Source organism: Anabrus simplex, chromosome 6 (genome assembly GCF_040414725.1).
Source record: "Anabrus simplex isolate iqAnaSimp1 chromosome 6, ASM4041472v1, whole genome shotgun sequence".
Classification (NCBI taxonomy): Eukaryota; Metazoa; Arthropoda; class Insecta; order Orthoptera; family Tettigoniidae; genus Anabrus; species Anabrus simplex.
In genome coordinates, this window is record NC_090270.1 from 301,656,080 (window position 1) to 301,677,610 (window position 21,531).

Sequence of the window (21,531 nt, forward strand, 5' to 3'; positions counted from 1 at the left end):
TTGTGTTTATTGATTATCCTTTCTATAAAATGATTGCTGAAGCCGTTGAATTTTGCGATTCTGCGGATTGTGTTGAGTTTGTTTTTTAGATCTTTATTGGACATAGGTATGCTGAAGGCTCGGTGAACTAGGCTATTGTATGTGGCTCGTTTGTGGGACTGGGGGTGCACTGAATCTTGGCGAATGGTGGAGGCTGTTTGAGTGGGTTTTCTGAAAATTTTATAACTGAAAGAATCTGAGTTTCTAGTGATGGTTAAATCTAGAAAGTTGATTTTTTGATTTGATTCGGATTCTAGTGTGAATTTGATATGAGGATCAATATTGTTGAGTCTTAAGAGGGTGGTGGGTGCGTTAATTGATTTCTCATTCATGATTACAAAGACATCGTCGACATATCTGGCCCAAAAGAGAATGTTTTCGAATTCGTTGTCAATTTTGGTGTATTCGAGGAAGTCCAGGTATATTTCTGCTAAGATACCTGAGGCCGGTGACCCCATTGCCAAACCATTTTGTTGATATATGACATTGTCAAAAGTGAAGAAGTTATTGTTGATGATAAGTTTTAATATTGTGATAAAGTCTTGTATCTCTAGTTTGCTTAAGTGGCTGTTTTTGTTTAAATTGTTTATAATTATCAGAATTAATTTTGATACTTGTATGCTTGGGTACATGTTTACAATATCGAAAGAGTGGATGGAGTGATCCGGTTGCAAATTGAACTTGTTTAGTTTTTCTACTAGCTCAGATGTGTTTTTAATAGACTTTTTGGATAAGAATTGATAATTTTTTCTTAAGAAACATTGGATGAATTGTGATATTCTGTATAAGGGGCTCGGTCTATAGTTGATAATTGGCCGGATGGGAATTCCGGTTTTGTGAATTTTGGGAAGAGCTTTAGCAGTGGGGAGTCCTGGGTTCATATGTATGAGTTTGGATTTTTCCTGTTCGGTAAATAAAAATGAAGTGTTTTTAAGAGTTTGTTTAAGTAGTTTTTGAATTTTTTGGGTGGGGTCTTTTTTGATTATGGAAAATGAGCTGTCTGTGAAAAAGTTTTTTGTTTTTTCAATATATACTTTTTTATCCATGATAACTGTTGCATTGCCTTTGTCAGCTTTGGTTACGATGAGTTCGTTGTCTTTAATTTTCTTCTTGAGGGCGTATATGCGCTTTTGTTCAGCAATTTTTTCTTTATTATTGAGGTTATTTGCGGGGTTGGTTAAATTAAATTAAAATCCAAACTCATACATATGAACCCAGGACTCCCCACTGCTAAAGCTCTTCCCAAAATTCACAAAACCGGAATTCCCATCCGGCCAATTATCAACTATAGACCGAGCCCCTTATACAGAATATCACAATTCATCCAATGTTTCTTAAGAAAAAATTATCAATTCTTATCCAAAAATTCTATTAAAAACACATCTGAGCTAGTAGAAAAACTAAAAAAGTTCAATTTGCAACCGGATCACTCCATCCACTCTTTCGATATTGTAAACATGTACCCAAGCATACAAGTATCAAAATTAATTCCGATAATTATAAACAATTTAAACAAAAACAGCCACTTAAGCAAACTAGAGATACAAGACTTTATCACAATATTAAAACTTATCATCAACAATAACTTCTTCACTTTTGACAATGTCATATATCAACAAAATGGTTTGGCAATGGGGTCACCGGCCTCAGGTATCTTAGCAGAAATATACCTGGACTTCCTCGAATACACCAAAATTGACAACGAATTCGAAAACATTCTCTTTTGGGCCAGATATGTCGACGATGTCTTTGTAATCATGAATGAGAAATCAATTAACGCACCCACCACCCTCTTAAGACTCAACAATATTGATCCTCATATCAAATTCACACTAGAATCCAAATCAAATCAAAAAATCAACTTTCTAGATTTAACCATCACTAGAAACTCAGATTCTTTCAGTTATAAAATTTTCAGAAAACCCACTCAAACAGCCTCCACCATTCGCCAAGATTCAGTGCACCCCCAGTCCCACAAACGAGCCACATACAATAGCCTAATTCACCGAGCCTTCAGCATACCTATGTCCAATAAAGATCTAAAAAACAAACTCAACACAATCCGCAGAATCGCAAAATTCAACGGCTTCAGCAATCATTTTATAGAAAGGATAATCAATAAACACAAACATCGCCCAAAAACTACCCTCAAAAAAGAAATAACCAAACCTCTAACATTTTCAACCTTCACATTCAACAATGATATCTACAAGTTAACCAACATCTTTAAGAAACAAGGCGTTAAAATAGCCTTCAAAACCAACAATAAGAACATGAATGTTTTATACAATACTTCACACATCAACAAGACCAGCAGTTTTTTAAAATCAGGAGTTTATAGGATCAAATGTACCACCTGTAAAAAAACCTACATCGGGCAAACCGGGAGAAACTTCATTATCAGATACCACGAGCACACTAATGCAATAAAATACAACAAGTTTTCAGCCATCGGCCAACACATGCAAGATTATAACCATAATTTCACCAATATTGAACAAGACATGGACATCCTCGTATTAGCAAACAAGGGCCCTTTACTGAACATAATGGAAAATTACTACATACACCTAGACCAATACTTTAATGCCAGTCACAATCTCAATGAAATCTCAGAGAAACCCAACATACTCTTCGATCTATTTATCACTTTCCTCAGAAACAATAATGCAGCCAACCTAAACTCAATCCTAAATTTAATCAAAGGTACTTTTCCAAGACAATTACACTTTCTCCCGCACCCTTCAGCCCCACCTTAAGCCCTCTTCCTAAGCCATATTTCATTTCAATACAAGAACTTACTGATTTCCATGATTATGATTTTTACAACACCCCATTTATACTTTATTCTTTGTTAAAAACCTCTTAGTATGTATATTCCTTGTATTATTAACTATTACCATAACATCTCATTTCACTTGTTATTCTTTAAAATAATATTGTCTTAGGATTTCGCCACAAATGATCTTTGCTCCAATACGGCTGATGATGACCCCTAGATGGGTCGAAACTAGTACCGTAAAATTTTGTAATTTTGTGAATATATCGTAGTATTGAAAAGGTGGAAACATTTACGTTATTATTATTATTACTTATATATTATTCAAGAAGACATGCGCTGTGTTCATCTTGTTCCAAATGATGCGCTTAATAGAACCAAGTGGAGATTGGCTTGTGAAACAGCGGACCCTGCTCCATTGTGGGACATATGCTAAGATGATGATGATCTGGACAAAATGTCCACTAACCACAATCTCCACATCTTTATTCGCTGTCTTGTTTAAATAGATTGACTCTCCTCATCAAGCCCAGTATTTCTATATTCATTTCTCCTCAGCCCCTGATGAGTTCATTTCTGATTCCCTGATGTATTAGGGATCTATCTTGGCGTATCTTCTGTCTTAATGTGTGAATTATGGAATAAGAAAAAAAAAATGGATTAACACAGAAAAGGAGAAGAGACAAAAAGGTATGGATGAATACATGTGGCAAAAGATTAGGAATGCAGGACAAACACAAAAGGAGAAAAGGAATGCAATGGGTCAATGTAGGTAATGGAAAGGAACAAACAAATGCAGCCCAAGTAGATCGAAAGGAACACGTAAAACCTTAGTGGGTTGTTGCATCACTGGGTTTGTTTGAAAATTCTTCCCCATTTGTGTTATATTCTAACATTAACTCTTGATATTGTGTGATAGCCAGTATATCTTTTCAGATAGACTGGCTGCCAGAATATTGTTGCTCGCTTACCACCACCCAGGGGTTACATGTAGGATACTTTAAGGTTATACCTACGGACGTGTTTTCTGGTGTGCAAATTATTAGTGGATTTCATCTACCGCGCAGGCAGTGTGTCATTCTTAACAGAGTGTGGACAGACCATGGAAGATGCAGGGACTCGCTCTACAAGTGGAACTGCACAACGTCACCAGAATGCAACTGTGGTGCCCCACAGTAAATCATCGCTCATATCGTTGGCAGCTGCAAGCTACATGTTTACTGGGGTAGCTGGGCTGACTTCCTTATTCCATCAGAGGCAGTGTTAAAGTGGATGGAAGGGCTGGACATACTGATATGAAATTGTTTTCTTGTTATTGCAATATATTCAATTGTATATATGTAGATGTTATGCCATACATTAAATAACCTAACATTAATTTATGTTGTAGACTGTCGATAGTACAAGGCTGGTTAATGATTTCACGGGAATCTTCTACTCAGAGAATCCTATGGATATGCCATATTTTCAGCTCATTTCTTTTAGAGTATCATAATTATTTGTAATTGAATTTATGGAAATGCTGTCCCAGTATGATACAGATGTTATTACAGCTTTGTCTGTATACATTCATTTCATCATTGCTCCTGTGAAAACCATTGTGTCAACTTTGACTAGTAAGGTTCAAAATTGCAAGAGTTATACTGAAGAATTCTAATTTTTAATGACATGTACTGCAGGTCAGTATTTCTCCGACAACAGTGTCGCATAGCAGGTTTTGCAGGTGTAATGACGATTTGTTGTTCAAGCAACAGTGATTTTTCCATTTCTATTCATTGTTAACTTACAGGAGATGCAAGTAATCAAGTCCACATGGAAGGGTACCAGGTGTCTAATCAGTGTATGGCACTTGTCCGGGATAACTGTTTAGTTCCCACAAAGGATGCTCCAGAACTTGGTTATGTCAGAGAATCAACAGACAAGCAGTTTGTACCTGATGTCTACTACAAGGTAAGGGATGACCTTTTCGTAGTTAACTCATGACTGTTTGATTAAGGTTGGAAAGTTGTTGCATGAACAAATGTAGATAAGTTAAATGCATATATTATTATTAGATTGATGCTTTCAAGGCCCATATTAATAGACATGATGATGTAGCTTTTGGACTTTGCTGTGTCCAGGAAACAAGGAGAAATTCTCTACGTTTTGTAGAGACTTTGCCCCACATCCTCAGAAAGAAAAAATGTCTCACCACTTATCTAATAATGACTGTTTGAATTTGACAATACTTTACCGTTGGTGTATTGTAAGTGGTACTCTCGTTCGTCACCAGATGGTTCACTCTGTGCTAGCCTTCCCAGTGGGAAGTGACGACGCATTCTTTGCTCCAATTAAGATGTTTCCTGTTCAAGTTGCAAAATAAACAGCAAGGACACCAGATGAATCAAAGATGATGGGGAAGGAGTATGGTATGGAAGAAATAAGTAAAATAAAGTGCAACAATACACTGACAAGGATAGGAGAATAGCTGAGATGGAAAGAAACATGTGCAAAAGAAGAAAAGAGAGAGAGTGGGTTGTGTTTTTTTTTTTTTTTTTTTCGGAGAGGCACGTGAGGAGAAGGATGTTCTATAATGAAGTTCAACTGAGAGTTCACTCTAGGCTATGTTTCATAGTTTCATAACCTGTTATTACTTTTTTACATTCTCGTATCTTCATCTTCCTTATAGTACATCCTTCTTTTCACCTGCCCCTCCACCCGACTCACACACATATTTTGACATGAATGTCTTATGGCTGGGGATCATCCGAAAATTTGTGTAACGTGACAAAATGTGTGATGGAACGTTAGTCGTTTCCGTAGGCCTTGGTTGCCAAAGGTGCTGCAGCTATCGTTGTCAATATTTGAGTTTAATTTATTGACAGACATATTCATGATCATTAGATTTTCGCAAAGAGAAAAGTTTCTTTTTACTCTATTTCCTTAATGTTGGTCTGTGTCACAATGCAAGAAGTTTCTTTTTTTTTTTACATCTGTATGTCTTATGGTTGGTACAATGCAGAATTGTACACTATATACACCAATACTCCAGTAACAAAACTCATATGATCAGGAAGGAAAAGATGGGCAGGTCATGTGGCAAGAATGAAGGAGTCTGAGGTGACAAAGAAGATAATCTTTGGAAACCCAGGAGGCCAAAGAGGATGAGGTAGACCTCAAACAAGATGGTTGGATGGAGTGGAAGATGATCTATAGAAGCTGGGATGCAGAAATTGTAGGAGGACAGCATGTGACCGTGATGGATGGAAGGAGCTCATTGGAAAGGCCAAGGTTCACCCTGGACTGTAGCACCACAGGAGGAGGAGGAGGAGGAGGAGGAGGAGGAGAAGAAGAAGAAGAAGAAGTCTTATGGTTAGAGTTCATCCAAAAATTTGTGTGACGGGAGTGACGTCACATTAGTCATTACCATAGGCCTTGGTCACCAAAGATGCTGCGGCTGTTGATTTGTATCAATAGTGTGTGTTGAAATAGAAAGTGTACTGTCAGTGACGTCACATTAGTAGTTAGCGTAGGCCTTGGTCGCCAAAGATGCTGTGGCTAGAAGTTAAGTTCCTTTGGCGTTGAGTTGCAGTTCTCCTTGATATAACATTGTTTGTCAGGTGTAGATGATTTTTTGTTTCATTTATTTAAAGACATACTAATGATCATTAGGTTTTCGCAAAGGGAAAAGTATCTTTTTCAACTGGACCTTCTAAAGCAATAAGCAACTGATTAAATCTGTGGCTGATTTTGCATAATACGTATCTAAGAAGTTATTCATTTATTTAAAGACATACTAATGATCATTAGGTTTTCGCAAAGGGAAAAGTATCTTTTTCAACTGGACCTTCTAAAGCAATAAGCAACTGATTAAATCTGTGGCTGATTTTGCATAATACGTATCTAAGAAGTTGTTATATTAATAAAAACCACCTTTCCAATACACAATAGTCCTTTATATTTAGGATAAAACCATTAATAGATATTACAAGTAGGACATGTTTCGCTCATTCTTATTGAGCATCATCAGCTAGAGATAACTTCATTCATGGTGGGTCAGGGCCCTGATCCCGGTATATATAACGAAAAAACGTCTAATATTATATTGATAAAATACAAATTTTAACCATTTAAAAATAATCAGTAAGATTATATTATGACTATTAAAACAAATATTGATCATTAAAATTGCTTAAAATGTAAGTGGAATGAATGACATGAAAATGTTACTATAATATGTAGTGATTAATTGTTCGTATAAATCAATGACCATAATAATCTTCGCTCAATGGCATTAGACTTTTTGTCATTAAAAACAGTTATTCACATAAGGGTGAGCTCTTGTAATGAACTATGATGTTGTTTCGTAAAATAAACATGATGAGGAATGCTACTGCACTGATGGATAAAACGTCATCTGGATCGGCGTAAATAACCTTATGGGATTCATAACTCGTAATAATATGTATCTTGTGAATATTTCTTTTTCCTTTTACACACTTTTTCTTCCATTTCAGCTTTATTTTATTCTTCTATCCTTATCAATCTTTAATTGTACTTTATTTTTTTATTTTCTACCACATTTTTTCTGCAGAGTCTTTAATTCATCTGTTGTTCTTGCTGTTTATTTCACAATGCACATACTGTACCTATCAAACAGGGAAGATCTTAATTAGAGGTATGATTGTGTCATCATTTCCCATTTGGAAGGCTAGCGCAGGGTGAGCCATCTTCTGGCAAATGAGAGTACCACTTAAAATAGATCAATGGTCAAGTATTCTCAAATTCAAACCGTCATTATTAGAGAAGTCTTCCTCGTGGACAGATGAGTTTTTCTTCTGAAGACGTGGGGCAAAGTCTCTGTAAAACTTAAAGAATTTCTCCTTGTTTCCTCGACACGGTAAAAGCCCAAAAGCTATAACATTGTGTGTAATTGTATTATAACTGGAGTAGTACAATTTAAATTCTCTCTCTCATTGTAAAAAAGAGTATTTTTGGCATACTTTACTGATTTTTTGAGCCCTGTGCGGATATACAAGATAATATCTGCATCCGCACTTCCTTCATCCGCATCCAAGAATGGTTATCCGCGAATTGTTATCCGTGGGTATTGTAAATATTTAACTACAGTATATTATACCCAAGGTATTAACTGATAGATCTGTTAACATAATACAATAGGCCTGACACCTGACACCAGAACCCCTAGGCTGTGGTCAGATTTATATATCACCATTCTCCCATACCACTCTCAAAGGTTGCCTAACCACAAGCAAAAATAAGAGTATACCTGAGTGAAAATCAAGGCCGATAAATCCGCGAATATCCGCATCCGTGCAGGGCTCTACTGATTTTTGTTTGTTCCCATGTACTTGAATTAGGTCATAGTATATTACAAGATATGTCGAAGGGATGTTCAGTGCAGAACAAAAAATGACCAGCCAGACACCAGTGGGAACAGAACCCACAACCTTCGTATTTCACGTCAGATGCTGTACTGATTGAGCTTCAGTGGTCTGACTCATATTTGTTAGAAAGGATCTGAGCTACAGATTTAGCGTGAACGCCAGCACAACTGTAGAGTGCATGCTTGTTATTGGCTGTGGGCCAATTCAGTGATTATTTAGCTTTCACGACCATGTTGTAATTGAAATAAACACAACCTAAGCTGAAAGCTTATTTCAAGGAGAATGCAGTCATCTATATGTCTAAAATAACATGGTCCTGACTGACTGACTCATCATCCCCGAGCCAAAACCACTGGACGTAAAGAAATGAAACTTCGGGGACACATTTATATTACAGTGTAGATGCTCACTAAGGGAGTGTAAAGGGGGGTGAACTTTCAAAACAAGTGTATATATATATATCTCAAAACTTACCAGTTTAAAGATATAAAAATTGGTATTTGGAATCTCCTTTAAAAATAAAGAAACATGTATTTTTTTGTTTTTGAAAAATCAACGTAAGGGGGCTGAAAAGAAGTGAAAAGGGGGTGAATTTTTAAAATTAGTATATCTCAAAACTTAACATGTTATAGATGTAAAAATTGGTATTCAGAATCTCCTTTAAAAATAAACATGTTTTTGTTTTGTTTTTTGAAAATCCACTTAAGGGAGTGAAAAGGACGGAAAAATGGTTGAATTCCTAAATGGGGTACTTATATCTCAAAAACTGAATATGTTACAGACGTAAAAATTTGTATTTGGAATCCCTTTTAAAAATAAAGAAAAATATTTTTTTGTATTCAGAAAATCCATTTCAGGGGATTGAAAAGGGGTTGAATTATTTTTATGACGATAATCATATCTCAAAAAGTGAAGATGCTACAGATGAGAAAATTGGTACTTGGAATCTCCTTTAAAAATAAAGGAACACATTTTTTTGGGAAAATCCATTTAAGGGGGCGGAAAGAATTGAAAACTTGGGTACATTTTTTAAAATGAGTATATCTACAGTCTATCTCAAAAACTTAACATCTACTGGACATGAAAACTGGTATTTGAAAACTCCTTTAAAAATAAAGAAAAATGCATTTTTTTGGTAATATCCACTGGAGCGGGGGGGGGGGGGGGGGGGTGAAGAGAAGTGAAGAAGGAGTTGAATTCTTTTTATGAGAATACTTATATCTCAAAAACTGAAGATTTTACTGGCGTGAAAATTGGTATCTGAAATCTCCTTTAAAAATAAAGAAACACATATTTTTGTGTTTTGGAAAATCCAATTAAGGGGATGAAAAGAATTGAAAAAGTGGGTGAATAAGTGAAGATGGGGTTCAATTTTGTTTACAAGGATACTTATATCTCAAAATCTGAAGACGTGAAAAATTGGTATTTGGAATGTCCTTTAAAAATACAGGAACATGTATTATTTTGTTTTTATATTTTGAAGGCTACTTAGGTGGGGGTAGGGGAGTACTGATAAAGGGTCTTAATTATTTTTATAGGGATACTTGTATCTCAAAAACTGAAAATGTTTCAGATGTGGAAATAGGTATTTGGAATATCCTTTAAAAATAAAGAAACAAGAATTTTTTTGTTTTTGGCTTGAGAGGGGACTCTCTTTCACATGCACAGTTCTATGTCACATGTTCATGAGTTAGTCTGCCAGTGGCATAGTCATCTTGGCACCAAAAGGCAATACCACAAACGTAGTTTACAAAGAGGTTCGTAAATGAAATTCAGTTGTTCAGTAAATTTTTATACTTTAGGGATTTTCAGATAATATCTTAGTGCAGTACCAAGAAACAATTACTTTTATCAAATTATGAAATCCACACAAGCGAAGCTAGTGAAAGATAAATATTTATTGTTTGTTCCCATTCTACTGTTATTTTTGTGTTTTCTTGTTACAAGTATTTCTGTTGATTAATAAATCATACGAAGGGTGTAGAACATCTTAAGACATCAGACCAGTGTATTTGTAGAAACTTCCTGATAATATGCAGGCTAGTGTGTGTAAGTAACTTTGTATCAGCAAGGATAGATACCCCAATGCTTTGTGTAAGGCACTATCTCAACATTTACCTCGAGTGATTGTGTAATAAATACGTTCTGTTCATTTCTACCACAGCTAAGATTTAATCTGCTGATCTCTGCACAGAGCAGCTTTGTAGTTCTGCCACTGAACATAAATTAATGCACTCAGCTATCAAGTTAATTATTCATAAAGTTGACTGCATGTTTACAGTCATCAAAAGGAATAGATTTTATCTGAGAAGACTTTAATACATTTCACTGAGTTTTAGGCTGCACCCCTTCTCTGTTGAATTGTTCCTTTAAATTTTTTAGCCTCTTAGAACCACAAGCGAATACAAATTGAAAGAATGACTACACACCTCCTACCCTCTGAAGTGATAAGTTGTGTAAGTTTATTTCCTGTCATACTTTTTTTCTCTTAGTAGCTGTCGTCATTGGCTGGTTCAGTATTAAAGCATTCATCGCACCCATCATTAATATGTGGGGGTGATTGACATGTTCCCACAATTGTAATCCAGTTTCTGACATTCTATTCTCAAAGAATGAAGCTTTCTGGAAAAAGACCAGTGCAATTTCTTGTACAACCACAACCCTTGTTTACAAATTCTTTAACCTCCTCTGTATATTCACAGTCTGTTTGACTTTAGGAACATCATATAGAACACTTACGTCTGCATCAGCAGAGTCCTCCTGCAACTTGTCTTTTGTGGAAATTTCAAAAAAGTTCACTTTCTTCAAAATCACTACCCTCACCAGAATTTTCGCTTTCAAACTTGTGGGGTGCACTGAAGTAGTCTGAAATAACATTCAATAGTTCCGGCGGAAATTCACTGTCTGCATATTGTTTTAAACCCTTTACAATAACATCTGCTGCATCACTAGGCCCTGGCATAGTGAGAATTATTATTCCTTATTTTAAAACCTAATCTATTTTAAAACTTTTTAATAAACTTAAATTTACAACTATACGAATAATAAGGAAAACACCACCTTCTCCACATTATGAAATACACTGAAAGACTGTATCGATATTGGAAATGTTTGGAGCAGGCAGGATGTTTATGAAACCTATTACCTTTAAAAGTGCCAAGCTAGGGTTTACTTATCATAAGATATCAGAGTCACCTTATCTTATGTTTGCGCAGCTGTGAGCGCAAACGAGTAAGTGTGTAGAGCTTCGCTTATGATGCAAAAAGTGGTCCCTTTCCTTAGTATTAAATAAACATAATATTTTAGCAGTGATTGTTGTCAGAGGGCTTTTAAATTCACACAGTGAGTAGATGACGGTCTAAGCAATACATAGGCATCAAAAATGAAAATTCAACATTTTACTCCCTTGAGTAGTTTTTTTTTTTTTTTACAATTAATTCATGAACTGTTGACTGAGAAGTGGTCCATTTTCTTATGCATGTTCACATTTGTAAAATGAGTACTACATTGAAATTGTATATTTCAGTATTTTCTTAAATTATGATATTAATGCAAGTCCAAGTGTGCGTGCATACAGCCGCTGGCCTCTATCGGGTGCTATAGATACTGTTTTGGGTCGGAGCTGAGTCTGCTATGTTCGGCTGTGCGTGACGTCAAGCGTGGTGCTAGATAGCGGTGAATCTTAGGCCTCTCTGTTATATCACGCAACAATAGGTCTTTTCATGAATGAGTGTTTTTCTTGCTATATGGTGTTTTATTGTTTTAGTGCCTCCCTTCTATTTGAAAAGTATAATAACTGTCAACAATTGTTAGTGTGCCATTTGATTATTAATTTTAATTCAAAAAAACATTCTTCCGACACATGAAGATACTGCCAAAGCTGTTGACCTGATTGATGATGGACGCATTCTCCATTTTGCCACTGTTGCTGGAGAAAACTTAGGAAAGGATTCATAAGTTTTACGGGAATGAAGAGAGAAGAAAGCGGGTTATAAGGAACAACAGTTACAAAATTTATTTGAATAATATTACAAATATAACAATAAATGATCAGATTAAAGGAAGCAAATACAACCAAATTTTACAGTTACTGTATAATGTTAAGTGCGTAACCTTGAGCGAGAGAGCCACTGGTTGTGCACAAGAAATATTAAATACATACTATCATCTTATAAAAGCTAGAAAGTCCAGAAGAACTGAACAAAATAGGTTCACTATTTTGTAGGCTGACCAATGTCAAAACCAATAATCTAAGTTAAGGAAAAACATTGACAAAAATGCTGAAGCTCATTGTTGAAAATTACAAGAAAAATGTTAAGTTTAAGAAAGGAGAATTAAACGATGAAAATTTACAATATATTATGGACTAAATTAGAAGCTCTTGAAGAGGTAAATTTTATAGTACTTCTCCAGGGAGAAAAAACTTCAACAAAACCTTCATTAAGAATGGTATTAACAGCCTTCAGCCTCAAATTTAAATGACTGGTAATAAAATCACGGTGAACAGGTTATCACCAACAAGCTGACAAACCAGTTGTTAAAAATTGTCCTTTCAAAGGAATATCCATAAACACTTATTGTTGTCGGCGAGCATGCAGGGATCCCGAAGAGTACTTTGCCGTTGAAAGCAGAGTCCAACCTGCCATTTAAAAGATATCTTTGCTTGTGTGTTAAGAGTGAAAGGTCTGCCACGCCAATGGCAGTCATGGCTATGTTATCTGTTGCATGACGTGTTGACGATCCAGAGCTGCGTCAAGTCCACGCATGTGCAGTGGCGAGGTGGTTGACCTTGTGGCAGAGTACGGCCGAGGGAATGCGGCTGAGTGCTTGCGGCCGATAGATGCTGATGATTGTGTGCCAGCAAGCCAGAAGCTAGCGTTATGTAGAGGAATAGAAAGTTCTGGAGACGGCGCACGAAAAATAGAACTGGAAAACTAACAATTAAATTACTAGAGAGAATAACAAAAGACTAACAAAAAATACAAAGTAATCTGAAAAAAAGTCCTCTAAGAATATTAGTGATAACATCACATAAATAATTCAAGGAAGCATAAATAATAAATTACAAAGAATAGCCAATAAAAAGATTGAGAACAGCGGAAGGATACATTATTGGTACCAATCAGCGTGAAAGTTGGTGATGAAGTGAACAGTCACGTCCGGGTGATAGTAGCTAATAAAAATTGAGAATTAATAGCCGCAGGGTTTACATACCCAGCGAGAAAAGAAAGCAAATAGTTTTCATTAAACCTGTGACATGAACGCACGCCACGAGGGAACTTATACTGTATCGGTGGAAAGCTACCAAAAATAGAAAACATGTTTAAGGTAAGATTAACATCAATAAATAATGAATTTGATCAAAAGCAAGAGGTACCGAGATTAATATAAATTGTCAACAGACTGACATATCACAATAATAATTATTAAATTTATATCGTATGGTCGCACCTTTTTCAATACTATATTATTCAATATTATTGAATTACATTACTAAACTAGGGACTAGTTTCGGGCTTGGCTGGCCATTTTCAGCCTTAATGTAATACATCTAACAACTAAACAAATGTAAAAACACACAATTGACATGATAACTATTATACAAACACAAAATTAACATTAAATCTGGGATGTAAAATCTGAAAAATAAATTAGGCTCTAAATTCTTAGCATCTGGATTATGCTATCCAGACTCTTTCTTGCATTAATATTCATAGATTTGTTAGTTCCATCACTGCTGATCATTACAGTTTCAATTGCAAAACAGGAACTGGTAAATGTTGATTCTGTAGTCAGATCATCAATCACGAAATCTACTTGTGTGGTGTTAGCAGTATGCAAGCCACTGGACGTCACTGTAAAATAACCACCAGCTGACGCAGAACTGCTAGATGGTGTTTCTACATCAACCAACATAAATGAAATGAAATGTTCCCGTAGTGTCTGCCTATTACTTGGAGACCCCAGGTTTGATTCCTGGTCAGGTCAGGGATTTTTACCTGGATCTGAAGGGTGGTTCGAGACCCACTCAGTCTACATGATTACAGTTGAGGAACAGTTTGACAGTGATATAGTGGCCCCGATCTAGAAAGCCAAGAATACTAGCCGAGAGGATTCATTGCACTGTCGACATAGCACCTCTAAATTTGCAGGCGTGCAGACTGAGCAGCATTCACTTGGTAGCCAATTGGGGCTGTTAAGCCACAGGTGGGAGGAAAGAGGTACTGGTAGATAATGGACAATTTCTGATTCGGTTTAAGTAAATGGGTTACTGTTAACTTTTTAAATAAGCTTGTATGTCCCTGTTGAATATTATTTCCTCAGATATGTTGCACCGTAAATATTTGAATTTTTCTCCAGGTCCCAAAACCCCAGTTTTGTTTCCATTGATGGCAACATCCTCCTGATGGAGTGTTCTATTTGAAATGTTGATTACACTGTATATATTAGTGTTAGCAGTGAGTCCAATCTTTTGAAACTGATCTTAGCAAATTTCAGTTGCTCTAACAGCAAAGGGTAGGTCAAAGCCTGTAATTAATTGGTCATCAACAAATCCAGTTAAGCATACTGCATTTATATCCTATGTTAATTTATTGTGGGGTGCGACGTAAAGCAACTAGCAAAAAAAAAATTATTGTGGAAATTTGCATTACACATTTCCTGAGTCAAAGGTGATGTTAAAGAGCAAAGACAATAATAGGCCATCCTTTGGAAGACCTTTCTTTACTTCATTGAGCTCTGACCTGTCTCCCAAGGAAAGGAAGATTTTATCTTGTTCTTCTAATAAACTGGATACTTTTCTCTGCAGGTTTCCAGATACATCCATAGCCACTAAACTTCTTTTGATGTGTTCAAGTCCAATATCAAACACTCTTGATATACCAGTATCAAGAAAAACCAGTACACAATCCCTCTTATGCTGTAGCATTCTGAATTACTGCATTAACAATTTTAGAATTGATCATACATCGTGGTGTGCCTGGAGCGAAACCTCTTTGATTCAGTTTTATATCCACTTGTCATCCGAGATACGATTCAAGGACTTTCTCGATAATTCATCTAACAATAGAGGGTTCCTGGTCTCCAGTTACTCATCTGCATGACCATCTTTGTCCACTAACATTGTTTTACCATCTCTAAGTTCAAGCATTACAAGCATTATGTTTGTATCACTTTTAAAACAAATGTCATATATAAATGCTTGATGATCATCTAGAGACCTGGGCGTTCAGTCAAAAGAAATTTATTTCATTACGTGACTGTCATCTTCAATTTTTAACAAACACATCAGGCTGGCAGTTCACATTGGTGCAAGAATTATCAAGAACATGCATATTGCAAATACATTCTAGTAATAAGTTATCAGGATGAACAATGGCTTTCCAGAATTGCTTGCTATCACTGTTCATTTTATGAGGTTCAGTTTCATTGCTTTCAGTTATAATTCTTGTATTTTAATGACTAGGGTTTGGGAGTGTATGACCTAAAGAAGTACTTGGTATGCAAGCAAATATGCCCTAAAAACTAGCTGAATATGACCTAAAACGCTATCAAATATGACATGAATTTTAGGGATAGGAAGGACGTATTAGAGTATTACTAACATTAAACGTCTTAAGTACTAAAACGTGATCAGTGATAAGTACACCGGTTAAATATATCTACCTCTCCTGCAAACCATGTGACCTTGCCGCGGTGGGGAGGCTTGCGCGTCGCAATGAAGCAGATACAAGTAACAAGTAACTAATTTCATATCTGTTCCGTATTGAAGATAACAATAAGTAAAATTATTTCAAGAATAAAATTTACTGTGTCTACCTATTCAATATAACTACACTGACTGAGCAAATGTCATGGGATAGCGGAGCACTGATGCGCAGGTGTGTTGTTTGCGCACCACACGCCCCCGTGCCAGCGGCAGTTGTATGGGAGACCTTGTGAGCAGTGGCTGTGCATGTGACAGGTGTAACATGGAACGTTGTTGTGAGCTGACACCGTCCGAACGGGGTATGGTGGTTGGTGCCCGATGGATGGGAAGTGCGATTTCGAAAGTGGTGCGGGAATTCGGCTTCACACAATCAACCGTGTCTAGGGTGTCTCGTGAATGGTTGAATGCGGGTGTCACCGTCCACAACAGACGAACGACCGGCCGTCCAGCCACCCTCGATGACTGTGACCGGCGACATCTGAGACGGATTGTCAGTAGTGACAGACGGGCAACCGTGCAACAAATCACGGCTCAATTCAACACAGGCCATGCTAGACACGTCTCCCAGTGGACAATCCATAGGAACATGGGTTCTATGGGGTATGGGAGCCGGCGCCGCACACGGGTACCACTGTTAACCCAACGTCATCGGGCACAACGACGCTTATTTGTTGCCAGTCACCAGGGATGGGCACTGGAACAATGGCATAACATGATATGGTCGGACGAATCACGATTTCAACTTCACCATGCCGATGGGAGGCACCGTGTATGGCGCAGACCACGTGAAGCGAGGGATCCCGCCTGCCTCGAAGGTGTGGTCCAGGGCGCTGGTGTTTTCTACATTTTTGGAAAGAGGCCACTTGTGAGGCACGTGTTGTATATATGAGTAATGGCGGGAGGAATAATGTCAATGATGTGTTGTATTATGAGTATGGGTATTTCATCAGGTCCTACAGCAGATGATGTGATTGATAATACCTCGCGTTTCACGTCAATCTCGGAGACTTCGCGAAATTCAAATAATGGCCTATTTGGTGGTGGCTGTTTTAGAACAGATTTTATAGTCTGTGATATTGTATTTCCGGTTTAATATTTATTTCAGAAAAATTAGCATTCAATCTCTCCAGAGAGATGTCTGGATTACATGGCTGGGGCAAAGCTTTCCCAATTCAAATGGAACAAAGTTGTTTCCAAGTGTTTGACACATTTAAATTTCCAGCCAGGTGATTGTAAAAAGAAAATTTCTTATTTTGAATCATTACTTTAATTCTATTCTGAAGTGTCCGATACTGTTCAAGTGCACTGGAAGAGTGTGTGCGTCTGTAGAGCCGGTGTAACGCGTCACGGTGAGACATCATTTGTTTAATGTCGTCGGTCAGCCATGGAGAAAGGGGTCGGGAGACTTTGGCCGTACGCTTAGGTGCATGTTTATCAAGGAGACCAAGTATAAGTGAACTTAAAGTTTCAACTTTCTTATCGATACAGTTTTTTATTTTTTACGTCATCCCAAGGACTATTCAGGGCGTCAACTCTCAGGGGATCTAAGTTTATATGTTTAATGTCCCTGAATGTGATGTATCTGGACTTATACTTCGGTACTTTGAGCGAGTAAGACAAGTATATTAAGTCATGTGTCGATATGCTAGGGGTAGGAATTTGTCCATACGATACTATTTTCTGTGGGTTGTTAGTGACCATTAAGTCAATTAGTGTATGTGAAGATGAGGTATTATTTGTCAGTTTTAGTGGAAGTATTGTCATGTCACACATCTGGAAAATACTTAAGAGTTGCTTTGTATCTCCAGCCTGTTCCAGTAAATTAGTATTGAAGTCTCCAAATATTAAAATATGTTCATAAGCAGGTGATAGTCTCTGCAGGATGTCTTCAATGTCTGAAAGGTGACCTACCCGTGGTGGCCGATAAACAACTCCTATTAGGGCTTTAACTGTTGTCACAGTGATCTCAGCAAAAATGAACTCAGGTCTCGGGTCAGCACAGTGGGCAGATGTGCATACGATTTTACATTTAATATCATCTCTACAGTACAAGGCTACTCCTCCACCTCTTTTATCTATTCAGTCATGCCTGTAAATATTATAGCCCGTTATGTGTACCATACTACTAGGGATAGTTGCGCGTAACCAGCTCTCACTGATACAAGCTACGTGTACATTGCTGTTTTCAAGGAGAGCTGTTAGCTCCTCATGGTGAGCAGGTAGGGATTGAGAATTTAAATGAATGCAGTTCAATGAACGTGCGTTGGCCTGAAATACTTTCACTAATGAGCTCTGGCAGCAGGGTGTCTCCATTCTCGGATAGGAGAGGTTAGGGGTAGGGGGACAGTCAGGTCCACAGCTGGCAGTGGTTATAACAGTACTCATCACACAAAGCAGAATACCAAGAAGAATACATGCTTCTTACCTGCATATTTCCTCTGATATCGCGCCGGCTTTTCATGCACTCAATCACATTCACACTCAATAATAAAACACTATAATACAAACTTAAACTAATCCACATTGTTGTTACTTCACACTGTTTCACCCCCTAGCTGCTTGAATAACATTTTAAAGGTCAGCTCGTGTGGTCACTTGAATTTTCTTCCCATCAGAGCTTAGAATAATGATACGTCCATCCTTAGTCCATACAGATTTCTGACTGAAGTGATCACGTGCGGCGTTTAGTATGTCCTTTCTCGTTGCTGTTAGCGATTCTGTTATCAGCATACCCGATCCCTTCAGCGATTTCTTTGAACGCCAGATACGGTCACGTTCGTGATATCGCGTGAACTTTATTATGATGGGCCTTTTCCCTCCCGTCACTACCTCAGCTGTAGTTCTCCTTGGTTTCCCAATCCTGTGACAGCGATCTAAATTGTCCAATGTCAAGTCTATCCCTAGGTGGGATTTCATAACACCGAACACCTTATCATAGACGTCCTCGTTCAGAGCTTCTGCCACCCCGTGGAGTAATAGGCAGTTTCTCCTGCTGTACTGCTCTGCTTCGTCGATTAGGTCGTCCTGTTTGGAGATCTGGCTATGCATTTCGGTAAGTTCAGACTTCACCCCCTTGAGCTCCTTGGTGACAGCAGCTCTGAAAGACTGGAACTCAAGGGCGAGTGCGTCTAGGGAAACATCGCCAGGGTTAGTATCACTGTTGTTGGCGGCGCGCGTTGCCTTCTCAAAGCGAGCTTGGATGTCATTTAGCTTTTCTTCGAATGAAGAAATCCGCTTGTTCAATGACTTTAGTGACATTGTGAATGAATGTATGTAATAATGAAGAGGGCAGGAAAAATACAGGCGATTAAGGAATCAAGTGGATAGGAAGTGCAGGGCAGCTAGGGAAGAATGGCTGAAGGAGAAGTGCAAGGATGTTGAAAGTCGTATGGTCCCAGGAAAGGTAGATGCTGCATACAGGAAAATCAAGGATACCTTTGGAAAAAGGAAAATTAGGTGTATGAATATTAAGAGCTCAGATGGAAAACCACTTCTTGGGAAAGAAGACGGCAGAAAGATGGCAGGAACATATCCAACAGTTGTATCAAGGTAAGAACATAGATGATATGGATCTGGAACAAGAAGAGGCTGTTGATGCTGATGAAGTGGGTGATCCAATTATGAGGTCAGAATTCGACAGAGCCTTGAGAAACCTAAGTAGGAGCAAAGCACCTGGAATTGATGGCATTCCCTCTGAATTACTGACTGCTTTAGGAGAAACCAGCATGGCGAGTTTATTGCTTTTAGTGTGCAAGTTGTACGAGACAGGAGAAGTGCCATCTGATTTCCGGCAGAATATTGTTATACCATCTCCCTAAAAAGCCAGTGTTGACAAGTGTGAACACTACCGCACCATTAGTTTAGTATCTCGCACCTGCAACATTCTAATACGTATTATTTACAGAAGAATGGAAAGCCAAGTTGAAGCCGAGTTGGGAGAAGATCAGTTTGGCTTCAGAAGAAATATAGAAACACGTGAAGCAATCCTGACTTTACGTCTGATCTTAGAGGATCAAATTAAGAAGGGCAAGCCCACATATATGGCATTCGTAGATCTAGAAAAGGCATTTGATAATGTTGATTGGACCAAGCTATTTGAGATTCTGAAGGTGATCGGGATCAGATACCGAGAAAGAAAAATTATGTACAATCTATATAAAAAGCAGTCTGCAGTGATAAGAATCGAGGGCTATGAAAAAGAAGCAGCTGTCCAGAAAGGGGTGAGGCAAGGCTGTAGTTTGTCCCCCCCCCCCCTCCTTTTCATTGTTTATATAGAACAGGCAGTAAAGGAAATCCAAGAAGAATTTGGAAAGAGAATCAAAATCCAAGGAGAGGAAATCAAAACCCTGAGATTTGCCAAAGATATTGTTATTTTGTCTGAGACTCCAGAAGATTTGGAGAAGTTGCTGAATGGTATGGATGGAGTCTTGGATGAGGAGTACAAGATGAAAATAATTAAGTCCAAAACAAAAGTAAAGGAGTGCAGTTGTACGAAGTCAGGTGATGCAGGAAATATTAGAGTTGGAAATGAAGTCTTAAAGGAAGTGGATGAATATTGTTACTTGGGTAGTAAAGTAACCAACGATGGCAGAAGTAAGGAGGACATAAAATGCAGGCTAGCACAAATAAGGAACACCTTTCTTAAGAAAATAAATTTTTTCACTTCGAATATTGATATAGGAATTAGAAAAATGTTTTTAAAGACTTTGGTTTGGAGAGTGGTATTGTATGGAGGTGAAACTTGCTCAGACAGAAAAGAAATAGAAGCTTTTGAAATATGGTGTTACAGAAGAATGCAGAAGATGAGATGGATAGATCGAATCACACACGAAGAGATACTGAATCAAATTGGTGAGAGGAGATCGTTGTGGCTCAATTTGATGAGAAGAAGAGATAGAATGACAGGACACATCTTAAGACACCCAGGACTTGTGCAGTTGGTTTTTGATGGAAGTGTAGGGGGTAAGAACTGTTGGGGTATACCAAGGTATGAATATGACAAGCAGATTAGAGCAGATGTAGAAATGGGAAGGTTGGCACAGGATAGGGTGGCATTGAAGCTGCACCAAACCAGTCCATGGACTGATGATTCAATCAACAACAAATATATTTACTGGAGTACATCCTATTCAAAGGCTCATGCATATAGTTTCGCAATTTAACCTGTCCAGAAAGATTTGCTAAAGACGTCTGCACAGAAGCTGCCTCTTCTGATCAGATCTTATAAACCTGCTACCTGTCTGTTCCCAGAAAATAAAGAAAAAAATATCTACTACACTATTTGGAAATCCTGTGTTTGAAACTCGATGCACATAAGACGAAAATTCTTAGCGACGCCTCAATTTAAACAAAAAATTCTTAAATTATGAACAAAGCTGACCATACGATGTATATCACTAAAATGAGCAAAATATGACAAAAACAATAAAAATGGCCAAAATATGCATTTATATGCAGCATCAAATTGCTTTAAACGGCGTTGGGGACCCATCATTCACACTTATTTTTCAGATCTCAGATAAAATGAGCTCATGACATTATAAAAATAATGTAATCAACAAATGACCATTGTAAGTCAAAATTATAACTTCATTATGCTTTGTCCACTGTGGCATCCT

The 21,531-nt window shown here is 37.6% G+C and overlaps 1 protein-coding gene across 1 annotated transcript in view; it reads left to right on the top strand.

Moving 5' to 3' along the window:
• The window catches only part of Npl4 (nuclear protein localization 4), a 278,312-nt gene that overhangs the window by 121,009 nt on the left and 135,772 nt on the right, over positions 1-21,531 (top strand). The window contains exon 8 of the mRNA XM_067150486.2: positions 4,608-4,768. Within this exon, the coding sequence (XP_067006587.1) occupies positions 4,608-4,768 (161 nt within the window). The remainder of the gene's footprint in view (positions 1-4,607; positions 4,769-21,531) is intronic.